Here is an 18,301-nt window from a genome sequence, read left to right as displayed (position 1 = left end):
CTTCGGTTGATTAAGACCAGTTACATTTGATGGGCACTTCAGTCTTCTGACATAAACACCCAGAACTGTAATCTATATACTTGCCATTAAAGGCACGGGACACTGTTGGTAATTACTCAAAATAATTATTAGTATAAAACCTCACTTGATAACGAGTAATAGGAAGAGGCTGAGAAACTGCTCCCTCTGAAGTGGCATAGTTTTCGAGAAAGAAGTAATTTCCACGAGTTTGATTTTGAGACCTCAAGTTTAGAATTTGAGGGCAAGCATCTGAAAGCACACAACTTCGGTGACAAAGGTGTTTTTTTTGTTCATTATTATCTCGCAAATTCAATGACCGATGGAGCTCAAACTTTCACAGGTTTGTTATTTTATGCATATGTTTAGATACACCAAGTGAGAAGACTGGTCTTTCACAATACCAATAGTGTCCAGCCGTCGATTTCACAAAGAGTTAGGACTCGTCTTATCTCGAGTTAGGATGAGTAACTCGTCCTAACTTAACTCGTCCTAACTTAGGATTAATCTTAAGGTCTGCATGCTACAGTGCAGGGTTGGGACTCGTCCTAAGTCCTAAGATTAGTCTTAAGTTAAGAAGAGTTTTGTGAAATCGACGGCTGTGTCTTTAAGTTACCCCCTGATACCGGAATTCCTGTGCTGGTAAATTTCTGATTTTACAATTACACATGTTGCTCTGAGCATACTTCATTCAATACAAAGTAAGCGAAATATAATAGTGCACTAAATTTCTAATAGTGGTTGACCAATCATCAAAGAGGATTCAAGTTCGCTGGAAGATAATTTAAACAATTTTTGCATTACTCCAGTTATGGAATAACATCATATAGGGCCTACATACACAAATGGTGCTTACATTTATCTTGTCTATTCTAAAACAAATAAGTAGAAAAATTGTGTTATTTCAATTATTTATCCTTTGTAATCGAAAATGAAAGACTTACATGGTTGAACATAGTTGCACGTATTTATCCACCACAGATACAACCTTGTGATAATGAAGACCCATTAGACTGGCCTCAGCTAAATCAAGAAGTTCCTTCATGTTGGGATTCTTAGTAAAAACAATAAAGAATTACATAAAGCAATATTCATAAATACCTAAGACAGTTCATCCATTCTGATTGGTCGAGAGGGCATCACATGGGGGTGTTATAACGGTTGATATAACACCAATTAAAAAAGTTGAAACATGGGCGTGACATGCGAGCTTGCACCTGTGCTGATAAGACAGTTTCTTCATACCTATTGGTCGAGAGCAACGGCTGAAACAGTTGTGCCACATCACGCAATACGCGCGACGCCATAGCATTCCTTATAAGGAAGGGCGGAGGAGGGCTTTACCATTTCTTAGCTGGAGGGGTGTTGTGTTGAAAGAAATCATTAAACAGTTATAATTTTTGCATTTATTTTACTTTTTGACAAAAAAGTGTTGTTTTTGACCGAAAAGGTATTTGTAAATAGGAATCAAAGTGTGTTGATCGGTTTTCAACTAGTGGTTTAAACCCGCCTAGGCCTGGTTCTTGATAATTTACCTTGACTTCATCTCGGTAAAATTATCAAGAACCAGGCCTCGTTGGGATTAAACAACTAGTTGAAAACCTCTTCACCACACATTGATTCCCTTATTATAAAATAGTTCTGGGGTGAATTTCACAAAGAGTTAAGACTAGTTTTATCTCGAGTTAGGGCGTTTTAAGTTTTTAATATCTCCTGGGACTAGTCCTAAGTTCGGACTAGTTCTAACTCTTTGTGAAATCGACCCCTGTATCTACAATGTATGATTGTATCAATACCATGGAGGGGTGAGCTGAAAGATTAACACGTACATGAAGAAGGAAATATAGATGAACAGGGGTTTATAAGTCAGGTAAGTATAACTGCAATGTTTTGTTAGCAGTGAGGATACATTGGTCTCTGTGTACATGCTCACCTTCTGATCGACCTGTTGGATGAAGTGGCAAGCTTTCTCCATGGAGGTACAAACTGAAGCTGAGTGCTTATACAAGGCGTGTTTACTCGGTAGACATTTCTTGAGAAATGGAAGCAGCACTGGTCTAACTTGAGGCAAACAGTGCACCAAGCCTGCATCCATCACAGCATTAAACACTGATAATGCTAAACCTTCGGGTAAGATGTCAGCAGCCTAATATTAAATGATGATGATATTATTATTATTATTATTATTATTATTATTATTATTGAGAAAGTAGAATTTGCTACATTGCAAACTGCTTACCAACCAAAAGGACCAATAGTATAAATGCAAAAAATAGTTACAAAGGCATGCATTTCAACCCTAGCAGAGTCTTTCTCAATTATGTATTAATAAATACAATAACATAAACAAAATATCTGGATACTAATCAGCACAGGCCTAGTAGAGTAAATGTAGTACAAGAAAACACTTATCCAAGCTGAATTCCAATGGTTATTAATAGCAGCTAGGCACTGGCAGTCAGGTCATTCAGACACAGAACTTAAAGGAACACGTTGCCTTGGATCGGTCGAGTTGGTCTTTGAAAAGCGTTTTTTGACCGTTTATTATAAAATGCATATGGTTAGAAAGATGATGTAAAAGTAGAATACAATGATCTACACAAATATGCCTCGAAATTGCGTGGTTTTCTTTTTACCTCGTCCAAAAACACGGTCGGCCATTTATGGGAGTCAAAATTTTGACCCCCATAAATGGCCGACCGTGATAGTTCGGGACGTAAAAAGAAAACCGTGCAATTTTGAGTGACACTTGTGTGGATCATTATATTCTACTTTTAAAACATCTTTCTAACCATATACATTTCATAACAAACGGTTTCAAACGCTTTTTATAGACCAACTCGTCCGATCCAAGGCAACGTGTTCCTTTAAGTCGGTTTTTAAAACCAAATGATTTAGAAATCATTTGATTTTAACTGTGTGTGTCTGAAGGCTTTTCAAACTTAAACAAATTGAGTTTAAAACTGAATTAGTTAAATCGGTCAGCGAGGGTGGTTTAAACACTTCAGGATTGTCTTTTAGCACAAAGTGTGGACAGAATAAAAACAGCCACATCCAGTTTCAAGTCCTCACAATTGACCATTGGGGTGTTGCACAACACGCCATCAATAGACCCTTCCCATGAAATATGTTAATTGCACGTAGCGCGTGTGCACTAACATTTTGGTCGGCAAAATGAGGGAACATCGCACTGTTTTGTACACAGCTAATGAGTGCCTGACGCAGACGCGATTGCGCGTCTGCTTATAGCACAACTCTATGGCGTTTGCCAACCAACAGGGTCTGTACCGGGCATGAATGTAATTAGCATATTTCATGGGAAGGGTCCATTGTGAAAGCAAGTGTATTTTGTACACCATTTAGGGGTTTAAATTCAAGCTGTCTGAACGCAAAGTAGTTTTATTTTTACAACCAACCCCCACTGCTCGTAAAGTTCAAACGGTTGAGGTCTAACTTTAAGATGCTGTCTGAACAGGGCCAGGTTAGGGCCCATTATCAGTCAAAGTAAGTATTTAAAGCCATTAGATACTTTCGGTAAACAATATTGTCCAAGGCTCACACTTCATATACCACAACTTATACATAAAATAACAAACCTGTGAAAATTTAGGCTCAATCGGTCATCGGAGTTGGGAGAAAATAACGGGAAAACCCACCCTTGTTTTCCCACGTTTTCGCCGTGTCATGACATGTGTTTAAAATAAATCCGTAATTCTCGCTATCGAGAATTGATATTGTTTTAATGTTTTCTCAAAAAGTAGAGCATTTCATGGAATAATATTTCAGGAGAAGTCTTTTACCATTACCTTCTGTAAACCCTGTAAATTATTTGTAAATCTGTGAACTGTTTTTTTCTTTTTTCTGTACCGAAAGTGTATAATGGCTTTAACTAAATTGTGCGGATGTTTTTATAGTTACAAAGTTGGCAACTTCTGTTTATGCTTGCCTGCTGACTGCAACTGGTGTTTTTTTTACTTAGTTTGACTCAAAGAACTTATTTATTTCTAAAGTGGATGTAATTTACCTTGTCTAGAGGAACAAGATGTTGCAGTAGATTCTTGACCAATGAGAGAACGGCAATCATGGAGAGACGGTGATTAAACAAACCATCTTTAGAAACAATGGTAGATGACTCATGGTCATCATTGTGGCACAGCTGATAATGATACTCAAGGACTTCACCAAGGTTATCAAAACTCTCACATAACTTATCCACCTGTGGAAATCAAATCAATAAATTAACAAATTTGAGCTAACTATGTTCACAATGTGTGTACAGACACTACTCCATCACACCATGCAATGTTAATACGGAGAGTAAAATACTGCAACATTATACCTTACCAATTGAACTGAAATAAATGTTATTTTAGGACAAAGTAAAGTTTGTGGTTACAACAAATGTTACTGAAGGCAGTTGATGTAGTAAAACAATGATTGTGGAATGAGTGAAGGAGCTGAACACAGACAGTACTGATTAATGAGTTTAAGATAAATGACTACTATGAAACAAATTCATCATCGTAGTCTATAATTCAATCCAGAAAGTCTATAGCATTACTCAAGTCCTTTCCAAATTGACACCTGCTGAACAGGAAATTTAAAAGAGATTCAAATAAAAACTATTAGATATATGAACTGTTTGATTTATATGACATAAAGTCTACAGAAGAGTTGGAAATAGTCACGAGCGAGCAGAAAAGGCTGACCTGCTGGCGTGTAGTTACAAGTTTGCCCCGGCCAAGTTTACAGTCGTTACAGAGTTACTTTATGAAAGCTTCCTTTTTAAACTGAGAAAACACACCATTTACCAGGAAGCTTTGTAAACTGCACCATTACAGGAATAATAATAATAATAATTTGGGGGAGCTAATCGTCCTCACTCGCAGCTAGAGCTGAATTGCGAAGGATGCGGCTACAACGTGTTCAAGAAGCAGGCATGCAAGGGCACCTTTGGCTGCCAGCCACATCAACCCATTATGACCACGGAGCACAGCCAAGATCCGAAAAGTGTTTGATTTTTAGGAATGATCATAAGTGCCATTGTTTATAAAACCAAAAACTAGTTGGAGTTGAAAACAAGACCTAAATTGTAACATTGAAAAACTTTGTGGAAAATGAAGTGGTGAATGACTTCTAAATCAGCTTACTCACCAATGCTCTGCCTGCTGCACATTCATCATTCCATATATCAGCTGTTATAGAGATCTCTATCAACCTCAATACCTCTCTCAGAAGGTACACACCAGACATTAGTACCTCAGTATTAGCAGTCTTCAGAAGTGGAATGACATGAACGAGGACATCACAAGAAAACTGGGCAAGAGTAAGCTGTGAGAACTGAAGCATCATTGCATCTTCACTGTCCGTTTCTGAACCAGAAGCAGATATCTCTGCAGCCATTGGACTAGAGTCCCTACAATCAAACATGAACACACCATAAGTAATTAGAGTCAGGGTGTACTACTACTAATAATAATAATAATACGGCATTTTTAAAGCGCACTAAATCTGTAGAACATTCAAAGGCGCTGGTCAAAGAACAAGAAGAAAATTTCACTCTATATCTGCAAATGCTAATCTGAAGAGATGGGTTTTGAGAGAATGTTGGAATCGAGAGATGCCATGTGTGTCCTTGAGATGTTGAGGCAGAGAGTTCCAGAGGCAGGGTGAAATGTTACTGAATGCCCTGTCCCCATAGCTGGATAAACGGGTCAGAGGAACATAGAACATGCTGTACTAGTCGTAATCATACTGTTTTGAATGTGCTATCCAAGCTTCAAACTATCCACAGAAGCTTCTGGTAATATAATCTCTGTCTAAAGGCCCGGTCCCACTGCAGCGATAACGATAACGATAACGACAACGATGACGCAAAGAGAACGCATTCTACATGTATTGGTCAAATTGCTCCACACAGAATACGCACACTCTCATTCAACCAATAAAATGCGTTCTCTTTGCGTCGATTTTGTTATCACTCTCGTTATCGCTGCAGTGGGACCGGGCCTTTAGTCACCACATACATTCCATAGTGTCTGTTCCAGGTTTGTATCATCATTTCCTACACATTACATGTATATTGAAACCATTGCAGCTTGGAGACTATTATCTCCACCTCTTCTTTCTGGTAAGATGTTTAACCTTGTATTTTAGTAACAACAGGAAGTTGGATTGAAAACAAAAACGTAAAGAGTCTCAATTTCATCAGTGAAGTCAATAGACTTTGCAAACGATCCGCATATGTATCAAATGACAATTGACCTGTTGTCTCTTCAATAGCCAAAACCTACTATTTTTTTTAATAGATTATACTCATGTCAAAAAAAAAGACATCTGGAAACACTAATATCAGTGACATGAACAGAACTTGAGACTTGACTTTTTTAAACAACATTGAACCAAAACAAAAACCAATGTGCAATGTATGTTATGATTGCTTCAGCATATACATGTATTGTATGCAAATATTGGTCTTAAAATAAAATATTAAAACAAACTTTTTTCCAAATTGATTTGAAGTAATGTGGACACTCTAACACAAAGTCCCAAAATCCCTAGTATCAGCATGGAAAGTTCATCGTCGGCATAAGTTGTGTGTACTGAGAGGCAAGCACGGGTTGCATGTGTCTCTCGTGTTTGAAAAGTGGCCAATACTGTTTACTTACACTGAACTAGGTGAATCTCGGTCCCTTCCGTCCCCTCTAACACGAGGTTCATTTCGTCCAATCACAGAGGGTCTTGAGTCTGAACTCAGAGTTGATTGGCCAGTTGAACAAGATGCTCTTCCAGTGCCAGAAGATGCTGATGAGGTTGTCCGGGATCCAAAATCTTTTAATAAAATTAAAGAAGAGAGTTCAAATCATAATGATAGCGGACGTTTTGGGTTAGACATGCATCCTGCAGAAAATTGAAGTGACAAAAGTGATGAGCTGTCTGTATATTATACAGTGCACTACTGTATGGCAACAAGAAGGGAAGCCTTCTGCAGAAATAAATAGACTGCACTTGATACTTGTGTGGACCATTATATTCTACTTTTAAGATATCTTTCTAATCATATGCATTCTATAACAAACGGTTACATACGCTTTTCAAAGACCAACTCGACCGATCCAAGGCAACGTGTTCCTTCAACTATCAATTGTATTCCTTGAGTCCTTGTATAAAGTGAATTGTACGTACATGTACATGATAATGTTCTTAGGCGCACAGTTCTGCCAACAAGCATTAAAACTGGCAATAACATAGAACACTTAGTTGAGTACCAGTATCTGCCTAAAGAATGCGCTCACGGCACTTGAAGAAGAAGACATACATATCAATCCTACAAGCGTAAGCTTTTGAATTGTTTGTTTAGTAGCAATGCGATACTCTGCTTGACATTATGAATGGCAATATTTGCAATTTTCTAAAGTCTCTGTTTTTACAAAGAACTTAATAAACAGATGCACAATTCACAAAATTCTCCTTGGCACATGTTTTTTCTTTAAAATACAACAGAGGAAAGAAAAAATTAAGGTGCAAATAAGGAGCGTTTACATGTACATGTAAGAGCCTCTCAACAATTGATTAGATAAAACCTTTGTCAAAAATACATTATCATTATGATTAATTGACCAGAACTGACCTTGTTTGGGACAGTAGAGAGCTGGATCATGGTAGAATTCATGTCTTGACATTAGAAGTGATGACAGCTCCCTCAAACATTTCATGGCACTCAAAGGTATAGAATGGTCCCCACTACTCAATGGCTTCAGACCAACCAAGGAAATCAGACTCTGTAATTCAGTTGATGACACAAAATGCATCAATTGTATAATGTATTGTAAAACGGAGGAATAAATTTAACTGGTATCCATGAGTAGCAGCTCATTTGTAAATGCGTCAATCTACATGTACTATATTGTATGAATAGAAGTATTGTCATTTGATTGGAGGATTGTTGGTCAAGCGCAATTGATTATTCAAAACCACCACATGGCCTACTTGTACATCACAAGCCTTGCATTCTTGTACTATTCAATGTGCATTTTCATCCCATCCTTTGTTTATCCATTGCATGAGTACAACACTTATTATTATTTGTTACTCATTATAACATCCAAGCAGATTCTTGTCATTTGCTTCAAGGATAAAACTATAATGCTAAACAAACTATAGAAGGAAAGGTTTGCGGTACCACCGTGTAACGACTATCTCTCAATGATAATCTCTAAATGAGTAGGGGTGGTTCTGAAAAGAACCGTTGGGTTCAGCTCGACGTTTTGATCAGTATGCTCTGATCGTTTTCTGGCAGAAGAACCCAGAAGACAATCCAGAAGACGATCTTAACTGCTAAGGCCATGACACGCCCACATGTCAAAAGATGCCCAAAGAAGACGATCAGAGCCTTTTCTCCAGAAGACGATCAGAGCATACTGATCGAAACGTCGAGTTTCAGAACCACCCCAACTCATTTAGAGATTATCCTTACATGGTGTCACTGCAAACCTTTCCTTATCGTATTGCCACCATGCAAATTTCAAATCCTACTTAAACTGTAGGAAATTGAAAACACTTTAAAGGATTTGTGTACTTTTTCCAAATGTCCATAGATTTACATTAAACTTACAGGGTTTAAAGATAATGATAGTAGAAAGCCTCCCTCAAATATTACTTACTGAGGTGCTGTAGTTTTTGAGAAATGAGTAAAAAATGTCATGAAAATACGTTTGTAAATGATTAAAATAATTTTCGTCTCATGAGACGAAAATTATTTTCATGACATTGTTTTACTCATTTCCCAAAAAACTACAGAACCTCAGCACGAATATTTTCAGGGAAGCTTTCTACTATCACTATCTTCAAACTGTGTAAGTTTAGTGTAAATCTGTGGACATTGTGTTTTTTGTCCTACAAAAGTTACGCAGACCCTTTAAAGCATGATTTTGGATTTAATTCTCCGTATTTCTGGAAAAAATAATAAAGAAACTTAAAATCACCATGACAGCAAAAGCAAGTAATGAAACAAAACACAAACCTTAGCGATGCTTGGCCTCTGTAGGAAAATCTCAGCTGGAAAGTCTTGAAGAACCACATCGCTGACGAATTCACATGAAGTATGCACCAGACTTGGTCTTGGACTACATAGTGAACTAATGGGGAGTAAATAATGTGAACACTTTGAAAAATACAACATACACTGTAGCATACCATTGCTTCAATTTATTGTTCCGCTACAAACTTACTGCGGTTTCTTACACACGGAATACCGTGATTTGAAAGAACTTTACAAAAGGTTTTAGGTACAGAAATTATCTGTGAGTCGTCATGGCCTTAGCAGTTAAGAGCACCGGACTCAAGCTCTGGTGTTTGATCAGCAGAGTGTGGGTTTGAGTTCGGTCGTGACACTTGCTATGTAAAGTAAAGTTGGGAAGGTAGTGCTTTCTGCTCTACAAGCCAGGCTTCTGATTGACCCAAGCCTACATCCCTATAAAGAGGGTAACCTCTGGGAGTACCTATGGCAAAGGCCCTATGGGAAAAAAATGGTAGCCAACACCTTAAAGGCCTTGTGTGTCTGGCGACTTGCATTGCATACAACAAAATAGAGGCATTTCTAAAGGTTTGATGTGATTATTTTCAATCACTTTTGAAGGTTTGTTTTTCTTTCAGACGACAATACAAGTGAGAAAACTTGTGTGCACAACTTTTCATGTAAACAAACCTACTTATTTCCAAGCTGACGGATGTAAATAAAATGAAACAATACACAGTGGCCATTGTAACAGGGTGCACAATGACATCAACATTGCATTGCATTACATGTATGTCATACCCATGACTCTCAACAATGATAAGTTAGAATGGCCAAAAAGTTATCCTAATTACAGATACAGATTTGTTAGAATAAAAAGTGGACTATCTGGACATACCTGTTGGTTGATATCAACACATGTCTGTCAGTGGGGGTTAAAGCAAGCCAAGGAAATGTAGAAAACTTCAAACCTTTAATACCTACAACATTAACCAAAAAATGGATATTGAGGTCAATAACAAGTCTTAAACACTTAACATCTGATGTACTCTTTTTCTGTCAAACTTTTCCAAACTGAACAGCGATGGACGTTTAAATAAACACTAGGACATGTAGGATCAACTTCACAACATCCTCTTTTTGGTAGTGGTGCATTGACTGGCTAACTATGCCCCGGATAATCCATCCATTCCCCAAAGGGAAAAAGACAAAACAATTCATTTTATGAGAATATTTGTTTTTTTAACTTACATTTAGTGTAGTCAGGGTTTGTGACTAGGTTGTTCTCAAAATCAAAATTACTTTGAAAGTTCAAGAAAAAAATACCATGTACCCATATTTATGAATTACTGTACTAACTGAATTAGTGTATCCTATTATACAAATATTGACTGCTTCTAGTGCTATGGTTAAAACTACGACTCCCGAGGTGATCCCCGGAGCGTTCTATTTTCCCGAGGTGCAGCCGAGGGAAAATGGAACAGTTCAGGGATCACTGAAGGAGTCGTAGTTTTAACCATAGCACGAGTTAAAGCAGTCAATATTTGTTTTATAACACCCCAACAGACTATTTATCATCTTCGTTCACGTAACGTTCGTACGCGCGTTTCAGATACACAGATGTACAACTGATTGGGTTCGAGGTGGGCAAAAAGACGTCTGGGTACTGCATGCCGTGTGATAGTCGTCGGACTTCCACACCGCAAATGATGCACTATCACACGGCAAACGATGCACTATCACACAGCCGCCGTCTAGTAAAACCAAGACATATCATGCGACGCGCTCTAAACCAATGAAAAGGCCAAATATTTGTAAGGGGTGTTATAAAGTCTGTTATAGCTCAGTAACAAATTGTGATGTTTGATTGGTCGACAACCAATCATGTGATGTGATACCATGGCTAAGGATGTGCGCTAGGCGTTATGCGTAGCGCTCATCATTAGCCACGGTACATACGTTTTTGTTTAAATTTATCAATTTCCAGCGCTTTGTACACAACAGCTGCGGGTTCAAGGGAACAGTGAAAAATTGTTTCTCATTTGTACAACTGTTCGTCTGCTTATTAAACTATGCATACTCCGTTGGATGTTTGAAGATGACAACCGACAGAACTTCGAGAAGAGGAATAAAAATGTCACCAAGGTACATGTATAACAAAACAATTATTGCACACTGTGACGGGGTCCAAGGGTTTTGTACACCTTAGGGACAAATGGCACCCTCGGCTTCGCCTGGTGTGCCATTTTCCCCCTCAGATGTACAAAACAACATGGACCCCGTCACAGCATGCAACAATTGTATATTGACCTACCAGTACTAACTGAATTACTGTATCCAGTTGTGTGCTGAACATTGACTTTGGTGCCATTTTTGAAATAGCCATATTGTTGAGGCAGTTGTGATGTACTCTGTTCTGCAACTGATGGCCTGTTCATCTCATGCAGGACCGGTTTACATCCAGACTCTATAGAAATCACATGACATGTTCTCAGACAACTAGAAACCAAAGCTTTCAAATTATAATTTTTGTCACGTCTAGAATTATAAATGTTTGCTTCAATATCAATCTTGATCGAACCATCAATGATCACAAATCATAGAACTTTTGCATTTGATAACAACTTTGTAAGTACAAAAACACATTTGTCACTGGTACTGAATGCTGAAAAATCCATGTACACATGTAGCATACAATTTGATGTGCTCAAAGATTGCACTTCATTCCATCAATTATTTAATTTAAAAACACATACATGTATCCAATGTTTCTACCGCCGAGTGGAAATTTCAAGCCAAAACATTACTAAGTTGTTTATTAGACATTTGATGGGTATTGGTACATGTAGTACAGTATGTAATCAGTACCTCCCAATCAAAGGCAATCTAGTGTTCAAATTGGACGGGTGGAGGGAAGGTACACTATCGGTAATTGTGAAAGACCAGTCTTCTCACTTGGTTTATCCCATCATAACCATAAAATAACAAGTCTGTGAAAATTTGGCCTCAATCGGTCATCGAAGTTGCGAGAAAATTATGAAAGAAAAACCACCCTTGTTGGACGAATTTGTGTGCTCTTAGATAAGAATAAAAGACTTCTAGCTAGAAGTCTTTTATTATTTTAGTGAGAATTTACCTCTTTCTCAAAAACTACGTTACTGCAGAGGGAGTCGTTTCCCACAATGTTTTATACTATCAACAGCTTTCCAATGCTCATTACCAAGTCAGTTTCTAAGTTAATAATTGTTTTGAGTAATTACCAAATGTGTACCTTCCCTTTAATAGATATTGCGTTCTATTATTTCCAAGGGGGTATTTGTTTTGTTCTGTTGAGGGTGGGGAGGGAGATGGGGTTAACACTACAATACCATTGTTGTTTGTCTGCTGATGTTGATAGATACATTCTGTTGTATGTGGTGCTTCCTCTTCATTTGGAAAACTGAGTAGATTGTCCAAGATGTCATCAATGATTGACTTCAGAGAATCATCAGTATCTGCTCGAAGTTTGGATAAGAAACTAGGCCCTCCAATCTCAAGAAACTGCTTGACTGATGACCCATGCTGTTCATAAGATTAAAATAGTTGTGTTGATAATGCATAGTCTACATGAGTACCAGTCATGTAAAAGTGCATCTCTTGTCAACTGACATCTTCCTTCAGTGATGCAGGAAAACCAGAGCAACCTGCCTTGTGCATTTGTCACATTGACATTACATTTTACACATTACACGTCACATTTTGGCAATTTACAACATTTTCCAGCAAACAGGTAATCAAGCAAAATTTAATTGAGTGAAGTGCGGGGATGTGTTATTTAGATCAAACATTGGACCACATCAATCTACATTTATAAATACCCCATGGACAGGTTTGCTACTCCTATTGGTGGAGAGAGCTTCACATGGGGGTGTTTGAACGGTTGATAATGACCAGCTGGAACTGTTTATAACCGGCTGGCTTCTGCGTGTCTGGCGCGCGTACGCCAATATTATCACGTGGAACGTGCAATTCATAGCCATTAGTAACAGCGCGTAATATGTTTCTAAGCAAGCGTGCGTAATCTATCTCTAATCTATTTCTAAGCGCGGGCGCGTACTTATAACCACGCGCATCAAACAGATTCTTCACAAAGTTTCTGAAAAAAATACTTCAAACCTTGAATTTTTAATTGTCAAAGTGTCTATAATTGTATTTTTTTAACGTTTTTTAACAAAGGCGCATTTATGAATGGGAATAAAAAGGTAATGACTCGTTCTTAAACCTCCATTTAAAACCTTGCAGAATCGCTGCCGTGCAATAAAGGCCCGAGCCTTTATACCGTTCAAGAACTCGTCGCTACCCTTTAATTTTTAAGTAAGTAATCAACCAGAAACTGAAGCAGTTAGAAAGTCACACAGAAAGAATGAAGTAACTTTTATCAACAGGTCTGGCTTAAAACATACCGGCAGACCCAAACACTGGACAAATCTAACGCTACATTTTTATTTTATTTTTTTAAGCAGAATAGTGCCTAGATCTCACATACCTTACTTAGTCGCTTGATGAGTTTGAGTACCTCTTCTTTATTCGGGCAGTGATTGTGATTAAACCATTCTAACAGATTTATGTGTAAAATCCTTTCCTGAACGAGATCCGCTTCACAGATTAACCCATGCTCCAATTTACTCCAGATATTCTGCAATGCCCTCACACGGATCTCCTCTAACTTGTGTCCTGAGGGAAAAGGCAATTGACTTGGTTTAAAGTTAACATCAGACCTTTTTTAAAGGGTTTATAATATGTACTTTTTCCGAACAAAAAACACAATGTCCACAGATTCACATTGAACTTACACAGTTTGAAGATTATGATAGTAGAAAGCTTCCCTTGAAATTTTTACTTACTGAGGTGCTGTAGTTTTTGAGAAATGAGTAAAAGTAATAATTTTCGTCTCAGTTTCAGCATGTAAAAACGTATTCACCAGTTATGCTATGGTTTTGGTATAATATCATAACTGGTTAAGGGAATTTTACATGCTAAAATAATTTTGATCTCATGAGACCAAAATTATGTTGTGACTTGTTTTACTCATTTCTCAAAAACTACAGTAACCTTAGTTAGTAATATTTGAAGGGAAGCTTTCCACTATCAATCACTTCAAACCCTGTAAGTTTAATGTAAATCTGTGGACATTTTGAAAAGGTAACCGAATCCTTTAAAGTTAACATCAGACCTTTGTTAACCCTGTTATGTTTTTTTATATTAAATTTTACTATTTAAATTGAACAAGGCTGCATCATTTTAGTGACTGCTCCACCTGCTTGATGCTTTAAAGTAGATCATTCTGGTTCATTTGAGAAATGGTTTGGGTGACATAATGTGGTTATCGAGCGTAAATTCAAGTTATGGTGGCTAAGTCATCAAAACATTCGCCCCACTTGTGTGGCCAAGGCCCCCTTGGACACAACACAAGTGCATCGGACCTAGTTGCGATAACGTAAAACCCTCCTCCTCCGGCCTAGCATTCGTCGGGAGGAGGGTGTATGTTATCGCAACTACATCCGACCTAGCCCCACTTGTGTGGCTAGCCTTGGCCACACAAGTGCGCTTTTGAACACCCAGCAGGGTGGATACGTGCACATTACAAGTCTTATTATTAATTATTATTATTATTACATCCGACCATGATATGATCCGACGATACGATCAGGGTCCAGTTTCATAGAGCTGCTAAGCACAAAAATTTGCTTTGCATGAAATTTCTTCCGTGGGCAATTCCACGGTTAGTTTCGTTACACTTTTAGCTGCTTAGCACAGCTCTGTGATCTCCAATATTAACATGAAAGCCTATCAAGTCTCCATTTTTGTACCATGGCTACATCTTGGTTAGACCTAATATACAACAAAATTACAAACTTCTAGACACATTTATTCCGTTGTTATGATCAGTTTAATTTTGGTTAGTTACGTTACAAAAAAGGGACATGGAAAAAAAATGCATGTCTTTGAACAAAAAGTTTCCTCAAACAGGGTACAGCTGAAACAAACTTTACTATTTCTATAACTACAAGGGTACTAGCAAGTGTTTTGGTAGGGGAAAAAATAAAATAACTCTTATCAATTCCAGGCATTGCCCCAAAATCATGGTTAGTTACGTTACAGTTAGTTACGTTACACTTTGTCCGTGACTAATATTATTTGTGATACACCCTTTGTACTTCACTCACAGCTCTAATCTGGTCTATATTAGTAACTAGTATGCAATACTACACTATATACAAATCAATTAAGCAAAAAACAATGGAACAAAGTAATATTTGGTAACAAAATTGCAAAAAAGGTATAAAAAGCCATTACCTCGCCATATCATTAACCCAGGTCACATATATTACAAAATGTTTATATCTGTAACATATAAACTTGTTCCTTTACATTCATAAGCCATGCAGTATTTTAAAGTCACAATAAACCAAGTGAATTTCTCTCTTACATAGATACCAAAGAAAACAAAACAATAGAAAGGATGTTAAATGAGTCGCTTGTCTTGACTCTTGGTCATGGACACTAATCTTACAGTTAAACAGAAATTTTGAAATGCTCGCGATTGTTGACATTTTCTGGCACATCTAGCTTGAAAATCATTTTGTCCCTCGTATAGAAGATACAAACATTTTGAGTGGGCCATTTTACAGAAGATGCTTCACTGCCCCTCCCATGCCATCCACATGACCTTTGCCATGGGAGGTGCAGAAGAAAGTCCAGCGAATTTCAATCTTGTGCTGCTCTTGAAGTACAGCTGTCACGCTCCACAATGCTTTTCAGCTTAATGCTTAAATGGGCAGTCTCTCTCTCTTCATCACACCCTCCCTCCTTTCCAAACCCCACCCCGGCCTACCAACACCAGTTCCTCTTTGCCCTTCTACTACATACATGTACCCCCTCCCTAATTAATAACTAAAGCCTTTGATTATCCATGTACAAAGGAAGACTTATTATAATATTAAACCTTTTGAACACGTTCCGGTCCTACTGTTTTTTGTGCTTTGTCCTAAAAAAAATCTCTACGAGATGCACATCAAAATGTTTTTGTTTTTTTCACACTAATCGCATCCCATGGTCTGTTTGCACAGGGCAACAAGCTTATAATGAGTTTGCTTCCCCCTTACATACAAGCTGATATTGTTGACGATTAGACAGCAAAATCTCTCGCTGTTTCTTATGTCACAAAATGTCTGGACGGCCACTGCCTTTTTCTCCTAGTTGTATTTTTTTGTAGTGACTAGCTGCCTTTATGTTTTCTTAGTGTTGCTAATTGCTTTTCCTTGTTTGAAAATGGCCAGTTTGATCTATGGACATAAAAATAAGGAACAAAGTCAATCAACTTTTTTGAAAATTGCAATTTTTATAACTACACATATGTATGTACCTGATGAACAATGTTAGAATTATACACATGCAGCACTTGTACACAAACTCTCATTAATTTAGTATATAGAAGAAAAATACAACTTTAAGATAACCCTTTAAAATAAAATTCATGTGGATTACACCATGTAACTTTATTGTCATCAAACTTACCCCAAAAAGTTCACCACAAAAGTTGAAGAAGATGAACTTGTAGGCCAGGGGTGTTGCGCATGGATCTTGCATACATAATATGCATACAGACAAAATGAGGCACATGGCAAACAAAACATTGCTAGAAGTTGAATTGTGGGTCAAAGAACAGTATCACACTTCCCTAACTTGTTTAAACTCTACAACATGGCTGAAAACTTATGCTTGTGTCAACTTAGCAGCATCTTAATAGTCTTTATGTCGGTTAGTTACGTTACGGTCCGGTTAGTTACGTTACATAGTTAGTTACGTTACAGTTTTTGACTGCTTCTATTTTCCACATGGTACAATTTTTATGATTTTTCCTTCCTTATTTTAATTAAGGATTGCACCAAGTAGGAAAATTCAAGATATAAACATTTTAATTGATTGCCTTCTCTACAGGCAGAAACAATTGGAAGTTTTGGTTAGTTACGTTACATAAGGTTTAATGGGGGTACAAGCTTCACAGATTGATGGTCTGAATCTATCACAAACACAAATTTTGACGATTGCAGCCAATGTGTAGGTCCAATCAATGAATAAATATGACTAGATTGATTTGATACCTTGTTATCTTCCCCCTTCAGTAGTAAATTGAAGTTGCACAACTTTTTTACACATAATTTCATGATAAAACATTGTTGGCACAAAAATTATTTTTTTGTAACTTTCTTGCAAAGACATGACATTGAAACCATTTTTTCCTGAATATTTGATGTATATGCTACAATATAAGCCTAATTTTTACTTAAAAAACACAATTCTAAATTTTGAGGTCATGTCCACTTCTTCATGGAATTGCCCCCCTGATAAAAACAGGATTACCAACCAAATTTCCATTTGTTGCTGGTGCTTGTTATTTGTATGTTCAGCTGTTGTTTTCTTATCCGTAAAATCATGTGGAAATTTGGTTGGTAATCCTGTTTTTATCAAGGAAGAAATTTCATGCTAAGCAAATTTGTGTGCTTAGCAGCATGAAATTGGACCCTGATTTAAGATTATGAAAACAAATTGGAACTACAACCAATGGTGGATTGGAATGGAAGCAGGACGGGAAGGAAGGGTGATGCTTACCTAATTTATTAAGAACTGGCCTCAAGTCAACATCTGTTACTGTATGTAATAATGGCACGGACATCTTAAATCCCTTTGCTGCTTTCCCTACGCTACAATGGTAAAAGAAATTGACACTAATTCTAAAACAACATGATTTTTTGTACTAGCGCTCCCCTTCATCACCATGTTGTTTCCAGTTCCCCGCGTCTATAGTTTGGTTCCAGTGTCCATTAAAAAATCAACGTTGATTGCCCTGATGTAGTGAATGGATACAAGACATGCGAGCCGTAGTACACACACTCAACGGTAGAGGGCGCCAGCGCAACAATGAACAAGAACAAGATAGTGACGTTTGGTCATGGTTACCGGTTGGCCCAAAGTTTTATACAGGGTGCACCGGTGCGTTTGATTAGCTTCCCCTGGTCAACCCCGGTGTGTTGCGTGTTCTTTTTCCAGGACGAACGTGTGCAGATAATTACCCACGTTTGTCCTGGAAAAAAAATATGCCACACACCGGGGTCGACCCAGGGGGGAGCTAAACGAACGCACCCCCTCTGACGGTAAATTAATTCCACTCAAAAGAGACAATACTCAACCATTTTTTTGGTGGTGTAATTAGTAATTAGTGGGTCT

At 37.7% G+C, this 18,301-nt stretch overlaps 1 protein-coding gene across 1 annotated transcript in view; it reads right to left on the bottom strand.

The window, feature by feature from the left end:
• The window catches only part of LOC139935001 (rotatin-like), a 90,941-nt gene extending 73,082 nt beyond the window's left edge, over positions 1-17,859 (bottom strand). The window contains exons 1-12 of the mRNA XM_071929443.1: positions 17,687-17,859; positions 13,560-13,747; positions 12,403-12,595; positions 11,349-11,501; positions 9,933-10,014; positions 9,041-9,155; positions 7,649-7,799; positions 6,687-6,849; positions 5,173-5,434; positions 4,043-4,234; positions 1,952-2,164; positions 963-1,072 (exon numbers count right to left, since the gene is read on the bottom strand). Coding sequence (XP_071785544.1) covers positions 963-1,072; positions 1,952-2,164; positions 4,043-4,234; positions 5,173-5,434; positions 6,687-6,849; positions 7,649-7,799; positions 9,041-9,155; positions 9,933-10,014; positions 11,349-11,501; positions 12,403-12,595; positions 13,560-13,747; positions 17,687-17,750 — 1,886 coding nt within the window. The 5' untranslated portion in view covers positions 17,751-17,859. The remainder of the gene's footprint in view (positions 1-962; positions 1,073-1,951; positions 2,165-4,042; positions 4,235-5,172; positions 5,435-6,686; positions 6,850-7,648; positions 7,800-9,040; positions 9,156-9,932; positions 10,015-11,348; positions 11,502-12,402; positions 12,596-13,559; positions 13,748-17,686) is intronic.
• Between the last annotated feature and the right edge of the window lie 442 nt (positions 17,860-18,301).

The sequence above is a fragment of the Asterias amurensis genome, chromosome 3, assembly GCF_032118995.1.
Source record: "Asterias amurensis chromosome 3, ASM3211899v1".
Lineage (NCBI taxonomy): Eukaryota > Metazoa > Echinodermata > Asteroidea > Forcipulatida > Asteriidae > Asterias > Asterias amurensis.
This window is presented reverse-complemented; position numbering and strand designations above follow the sequence as displayed.